Source organism: Cucurbita maxima, unplaced genomic scaffold (assembly GCF_002738345.1).
Source record: "Cucurbita maxima cultivar Rimu unplaced genomic scaffold, Cmax_1.0 Cma_Scf00013, whole genome shotgun sequence".
Classification (NCBI taxonomy): Eukaryota; Viridiplantae; Streptophyta; class Magnoliopsida; order Cucurbitales; family Cucurbitaceae; genus Cucurbita; species Cucurbita maxima.
In genome coordinates this window covers 3,962,306-3,969,496 of record NW_019272029.1, presented here as the reverse complement: position 1 = coordinate 3,969,496, position 7,191 = coordinate 3,962,306, and the positions used below count along the sequence as shown (strand labels likewise).

General features: G+C 35.5%; 2 protein-coding genes and 1 long non-coding RNA gene across 5 annotated transcripts in view; all 3 read left to right on the top strand.

The window, feature by feature from the left end:
• The first annotated feature begins 1,323 nt into the window (after positions 1-1,323).
• On the top strand, positions 1,324-4,123 carry LOC111488650 (ethylene-responsive transcription factor RAP2-12-like). The gene is made up of 3 exons (XM_023136514.1): positions 1,324-1,800; positions 2,732-3,673; positions 3,823-4,123. Exons 1-2 carry the CDS (start codon positions 1,524-1,526, stop codon positions 3,622-3,624), a joined length of 1,170 nt encoding a protein of 389 aa, XP_022992282.1. The 5' UTR covers positions 1,324-1,523; the 3' UTR covers positions 3,625-3,673; positions 3,823-4,123.
• A 319-nt stretch (positions 4,124-4,442) lies between these two features.
• Positions 4,443-4,928, top strand: LOC111488779. Its single transcript, XR_002719263.1, has 2 exons — positions 4,443-4,531; positions 4,641-4,928. It is a non-coding gene; the product is annotated as an uncharacterized LOC111488779 (long non-coding RNA).
• A 606-nt stretch (positions 4,929-5,534) lies between these two features.
• Positions 5,535-7,191, top strand: part of LOC111488707 — a 2,411-nt gene continuing 754 nt past the window's right edge. Inside the window, exons 1-3 of one of the 3 annotated variants that reach the window (XM_023136616.1) lie at positions 5,535-6,113; positions 6,213-6,444; positions 6,552-6,644. In XM_023136616.1, the coding sequence (XP_022992384.1) occupies positions 5,905-6,113; positions 6,213-6,444; positions 6,552-6,644 (534 nt within the window). In that variant the 5' untranslated portion in view covers positions 5,535-5,904. Of the gene's footprint in view, positions 6,445-6,551; positions 6,750-6,929; positions 7,115-7,191 lie in introns of those variants that run through there. The other 2 variants (XR_002719236.1, XM_023136615.1) reach the window with 2 other exon arrangements.

Genomic DNA, 7,191 nt, shown 5'->3' with positions numbered 1-7,191 from the left:
TTAATTTTTTTTTTTTTTTTTTTTTTTTTTTGTTTTTCTTCCCTCAAATTTTAAAACGTGTTTGCAGTTGAGAAGTTTTCGAGAAATGTTTCGTTCTCCTTTTCAATCGATGTGAGATCTCACAATCCATCCCATTTAGGGATCTAGTGTCCTTGCTTGCACTCGTACCTCTCTCCAACAATGTAGGATCTTCATCCATCCCCTTCGATGTCCAGTGTCTTCGTTGGTACACTACCTTGTGTCTATCGAGGATCTCACATTAAATAACTTCGTAACCTAACTCAAACGGTACGAGTGGGCTATAATTGATTAAAATTTTAGTGTCAAAATAAAAATAGTCGTTGTGGTGCAGTCAAGTCTGGTAAACTACTTTTTTTTTTCTTTATCATGAACCTAAACACATGACTATAAGGGCATAAAATTAGGCAGACAAGCCCTACGCCTTTGAATCCCACAACCCATGAAGAATGTCACATGGAAAATGCTACAAAGAGAGAGAAAGAGGAAGGGATGTGCTCGAGAATATACCCATAACTCGGTATCCACCGAACTTTCATATGATAATTAATATTTTTATCTACTAAAATTATACTCGAATTGATTATTCATGTATACTTTACCTGTGTTGAATTCTTAGTTTAAAAATTGGATAAATTTGAGCATATCTCAATTAGTTAAAACATATACTTTTGATCAACAAGCTGACATGTTAGATGAATTAAAAAACAGAGGTGTACACGAATTCAGTTGAAAATTTTTAGTTTAACTGGAATAAAGGTATGAAGATCCGTTGAATTTTTTTTTTTAATTATTTTAAAAAATTATATTTATCTATAATTCTCAAATTTACTTCTATGGTGTTACTTAAGAAAGACAAGAATTTATTTGAATGGGAAAAGAAAAATTAAGATACAAATACATTATTTTTTTAAAATTTATTATATAAGATGGATAGTAATATTTTAAAAAAATTTATAAATATTTTTTTAAACAAAATACAAAATTTCGCGATATTTTTATTAATTAATTATAAGTAAATCCACGGACGAATGGATATTAAATTTATAATACACAAAATGTATTTTTCCTTAGAATAAGGTACAATAATGTAACGCTGTCTCGTTCTATTATTTCTGAAAAGGGAAAAGAAAAATATAAAAAATAAAAAAGTTAAAATAAATCATATTTTTGTCGTGGCGTCGACGGTGGAAGGGAACAAACTGTGGAGTTGACGGCATAAAGAAAGGGGTAAAATGGGTATTTTACATGAGTGGGCCCCACTTGCAATGTGCCTACTTCTTCTCACTTTCTTTCAGGAAGAACTCACCCCACCTAACCTTTTGATTAAAACCCTAAAGAAAGAATCCCTTCCGCTTAAAATTAATTCACTTCCCAACAACTAAATTTTTCATTTCAATTCCAAAGCTCTTTCAGTTTCTCTTCCAAGAATCGATAATCTCCCAACTTTCCCACCCTTTTTTCTCTCTCAAAATCCTTTCAGTTAACTGTCTTCTTCTTGAAGAATGTGTGGAGGTGCTTTAATCTCCGACTTTATTCCGACGACTCACTCCCGGCGAGTCACCGGCGAACATCTTTGGCCTAACCTCAAGAAACCTGGCTTCGGAAATCAATTGTCCAAGCCGGTTAAGTCTGATATCATTGACATTGATGATGATTTCGAGACGGATTTCCAGCATTTCAAGGACGATTCCGATTTGGAATTTGATGTGGAAGAGCTCGTTGATGTCAAATCATTTGCCTTCTCTGCTGGTGGAAGCCCTGCCGTTCCTTCTGCTCGTGGTAACTTTCTTTTCCTAAGCTAAGCTTCCTTTGATTGCTGTTCTGATGTTCATTTTACGCCTTACTGCTTCTTGTTCGGTAGTCTATCTAATTTCTGTTCAGTGACTTTTAATGCATGGCCTCCGTTTGTTCTCTTTCTGTTTTCGACATTCAGCTGGTTTGTGGTAGATCCGTTACTGCCTTCTTGATTTTGATAGATGTTTAGGGGAGCATGTTCTTTCATGTGGAAATTCACTTTCTGATCATTAGGTTTCGAGCTGCAGAAACGAATTCTTTTGAGGAATAAACTGAGAACCTTTTTACTGATTTTTTTTTTTTTTTTTTTTTAAAAAAAAAGGACGGGAGTGATAGATCTAGCCAATAACCATGGATTTACATTTTTATTTGATTATAAATCAAGCTTCTATGCCTCGAATTTTTAGATTTTTCTTAGTAGTACCATAAATATTGATGAGATTACCACATGATCGAATTTGTTACATGATGTTTACTGCTTTACATTTTTTTTTTTTTTTTTTTTTTATATTAATGAAAGTTCTTCTGAGTTCTCAACTTTTTTGGATCGGCTAACGTAATTGCCATATAAGTTGTGGCTTAGTCAATTCATCTTATTGGTTGAACATTCATAAAATGCGTTGAACCGAATTTTTGTTCTTATTATTTTCTTTCTGTTCTTTTTTTGTTTGTTTGTTTTGGTGGTCCTTCCAATTATTCATCTTATCGTACCCAATGGATATTTGAAAAAAAGTGGATGATCAGTTAACTTTTCCTAACATTTTCCACGTTCCTGTCGTTTGTAGTTTCTGGATCCCTTAAATCCTTTTATTTCTGGACAGGGATGGATTCAATTTTGTTGCTATGTTTTTCCCTCCTCCCGATCTGTCTATTCTTTCTTCTTCATTGATTTTAAAAAGATGTATACATTTTGCAGCTTCAAAATCTGTAGAATTCTCTGGTCAAGCTGAAAAATCTGCAAAAAGAAAGCGAAAAAATCAGTACAGGGGAATCCGACAGCGACCATGGGGTAAATGGGCAGCAGAAATTCGTGATCCACGGAAAGGAGTCCGTGTGTGGCTTGGCACTTTTAATACTGCTGAAGAAGCTGCTCGAGCATACGATGCTGAAGCACGACGAATTCGTGGAAAGAAAGCTAAGGTCAATTTTCCCAATGAAGCTCCACGAACTAATGGAAAGCGTTCAGCAAAGACAAACCTTCAGGAACCAGTAATTAAAACTAGTTTGGCAAAGACCCAATCAGATCAAATCCAGAACAATGGTTTCGTGAACAACTCTGATGAAGATTACTATAGCACCGTGAGTTTCTTGGACGAAAAACCGCTTACAAATCAACTCGTCAACATGAATTTATTCCCTGCTAACGCAGATGTTGCAATGAAAACCAGTCCACCTTCTTCTGATGTTGCACCTATGTACTTCAATTCAGATCAAGGGAGCAATTCCTTTGAGTACTCTGACTTTGGATGGGGAGAGCAGGGTGCAAAGACTCCTGAAATCTCGTCCTTTCTTTCAGCTTCCATGGAGAATGAAGATTCTTACTTTGTGGAGGATGCATCTCCAAGCAAGAAAGTTAAGTATAGCCCAGAGACTATGGAGGTTTCTCAAGGCTCTGGAAAGACTTTATCTGAGGAGTTATCTTCTTTTGAGTCTGAGATGAAATACTTCCAGATGCCATATCTTGATGGCAGCTGGGATGCATCAATGGATGCCTTCCTTGCAGGCGAGACAGGAAACCAGGATGGCGTAAACTCAGTCGACCTTTGGTCCTTCGATGATTTTTCGGGAATGGTCGGCAGTGCCTTCTAAGCAAATCTTGTCCAGATTGCTAGGTTATGTAAATAAAAGCTACATATTAGTGAGTTTTTGACATCTTTATCAGTTCCTCCCTAAATTTTCCAGCTTTTTCAAAAAAAAAAAAAATGTATACTCCTTCCTACAGGATGATCATCTCCTTTGTTTGTTTTGCTTGTAAAAGCTTGAATTTCTTACATAAACTTATTGCAGGAACATTTGTCCTCTGTTATGGCAATGGACGTGAGAGAGATCTGCCTGCATAAGCAACGGCTTAACAACAAACATGGCTATTGGTTTGTATGTTGTGAGGACATGTAGTACGACTTGCTTGGTAGGCTACATTTCATGTTTCAGACCATAATATGGGAATCTCAAAACTAATATATGCTTGTACTGATGATGATAGACTACATGTTGTTGGCTTGCTATGGATGTTGAAAACTTGATGAATCTCAATTCTGCCTTTCGTGTTTGTGTGAATGAGAATGGATGGTTGTGCTATTCTTTTCTTTTCAGATTTCTTCAGTACTTTATAGTTCATAAACCGAAACTGAGAGGTTCGATTATTGTTTTGTACTAAGCAAATATGCAATGAAAATGTTTGTTCGGGCACGAATGAAGCTTCTCGGATCCCAGCCATATCTTATCCTGTTTGTGTACAGTTTTGAGCTTGAATGGTTGTGACATTCTTTTCTTTTCAGATTTCTTCCGTACTTTATAGTTCATAAACCAAAACCGAGAGGTTCGATTATTGTTTTGTACTAAGCAAAATGTTTGTTCGGGTGCGAATGAAGCTTCTTGGTCTCATCATATCTTATCCTATCCTGTTTGTTTACAGTTTTGAGCTAGAATGGTTGTGCTATTCATTTCTTTTTCAGATGTCTTCCATACTTCAGTGTTCATAAACCGAAACCGAGAGGTTCGGCATACCTATATCTTATCCTGTTTATGTGAAGTTTTGAGCTAGAATTTTTGTAGATCATGTTCATTGTTTCATCTGTTTCTATGTGTTTCTTTTGAAATTGCAGCTTTGAAAGATGATGGGATTGTGAAGATGTTTAGGGTTTGTAATGGAGGAGGAGAAAAGCGTGGGATCAGTTTGGCTCTGGTTAGGTCAAAGTCATGGATGGGCCATTTGTTGAGCATGGCATCCTCGTTTTGTGGTTTGGCCCTATTCTCCCACTCACATGTTATTGCAAGTGCAGAGCAAGTTCCTATTTTAAGCTGTTTCTTGCATGTGATTTCATTCGACCTTTTTTCTCAAAAGACTTCAAACTTTTCAAAATTAAGGAATAAAATACTGTTAGTTTATATCATGATTTTAGATTCAGATAGTTAATTTTTTTTTTAACATATTATCTAAATATATAATATAATTAATAAAGAAAATCATTAAAGATAGATTTACATATAAGTTCATTTGGTTAATGCGTCTTATTTAAGGGGTTCATATAACCTAACAACTTAACTATAAATGTTGAGTTGGGTTATTTAAGAGTGTTCATATAACCCAATAACTTGATCAATTTGGACTACATAATCCAAACTATAAATGTTGAGTTGGGTTCTTATTTAAGGGTGTTCATATAGCCCAATAACTCAACCAATTTGAACTACATAACCTAAACTATAAATGTTGAGTTGGGTTGAATGTTCGCAAATTAGTGTACTTTTTTTTACAACACAATATACCAAAGTTTTAATGTTGTGGATTATTGGGTGTGAGTCACACATTGGTTAATTTAGTCACACATTTGCCATGAGAGGATAATCTTTATGAGAGGACCATCAAGCAAAACCATGAGATGACAATATCATACTATTGTAGAGAGTCGTGATTTTTTAATATTTAATTATTAATATAGTAAATTTATTTAAATAATTGAAAAAAACAGCTCCATAAATTAACCCAAAAATTGTCCCTCTTTTCTCTATGTTAACTTCAATTTTTTAATAATTATATATTTTGAAATATCAATCTTCCAATTGCAGCATTATAGGCAATTATTCCATGTACCATCAGAAAAATAAAATCTAATCATCTCAATCTCGTGATTAAGTTAAGAACACTTGTAATTTTCTTGATTATTATTTTAAAGAAAAACAGATTCTTAATTTTGTTCTCAAGAATACTACGAAAATTCGTTACTTTTACATCAAGTTGCAAGCCTTCGAAGAACAATAGAGAGTTTAAGAATCTTAAGCAAGAAATCAAATTCCAAATTCCGCCATTAGAAGTTGCTATTATTCTTGATTTAATCCGTGTTCTTCGTGTCTCCAAAATGGCCGTCAATGGATGTTCTCGCATCTGGAACTCGATTTTCCAATCGCTTTTGCTGCCACCAGATCTGTACGCTTTATACTCTGAAACGATTCTGCCTTTTCCTCCTCTTCATCGCTCTCTTCTCGATCATCGCGATCGCCATCGCCGCATTGCCTGTAATCTTCCTGTTAAAGCCTCGACAGCCGATCTTTTCTCTCGAATCACTGCGATTGGATTGGTACAACATTAGCCTCAACTCTGGCTCTCCATTTATTTCTTCGGTTTTCACCTTGACTCTCAAATCTCAAAACCCTAACAAAATCGGCATTAAGTATAGTCCGTCGAGGCTTCTCCTGATCCACGATGGAAACGCCATGATCGGAACCATACGAGTCCCCGAAGTGTTCCAGCCCGCTCGTAGTGACGATCGGAGTGTTCGAACTCGTCTTCTGCTGCATCGATTCAATGTCGATTTGTTCGATGCGACGCCAGAGTTCGTTGAGATGAAAATCATTGGCGATATTGGTGTAGAGCTGTTTGTGCTTCATATGGCTGTGATCAAGATGAAGGTAAGGTTTATTTGTTATTTGCATTCAACTCTGGAGCTTCCATGGAAGAATTTGTCTGTAAATTAATTCTCCTATTGCGGATTGAATGGTTGAGTATTTTGCTTTAGGTTGCTCTGAACTGCAATGTGGATGTTCATTACAGAGGGCTTAATTTCAGAGAACAATTACTCGGCAATGGAGCAACCGTTACAAAAGCTTTAGTACGCTCATCTTCCCCTCCCCTCCCCCTAAATATATATTATATTTAGGCTTAGGTTTGTTGGAGGATGAAAGTCGTACTCATTTAGGAAATGATCATGAGTTTATAATAAAAGAATACTCTCTACATTGATGTGAGACATGAAAGCCCAAAGCAAAGACATAAGGTCTTATACTCAAAGTAGACACTATCATACCATTGTGGAGAGTCGTGTTCATCTAACATGGTATCAGAGTCATGCCCTAAACTTTGAAAGTCTCCTATAGGCTTATTTAGGAAATGATTTTGAGTTTATAATAAAATAATACTCTCTTCATTGGTGGTGTGAGACCTTATGGGAAGCGAAAACAAAGTTACGAGAGCTTATGCTGAAAGTGGACAATATTATACCATTTTAGAGAGTCGTGTTCATATGACTCGATAACTCAACGAATTTCGACTAAATCCAAATTATAAAAATTGGGTTGAGTTAGATCTTTTTTGTTCCGAGTTCCGTTGATTTTGAAATTTTAAAATTTGGTTCAATTTGTAGATTTTTTTTTTTTTTT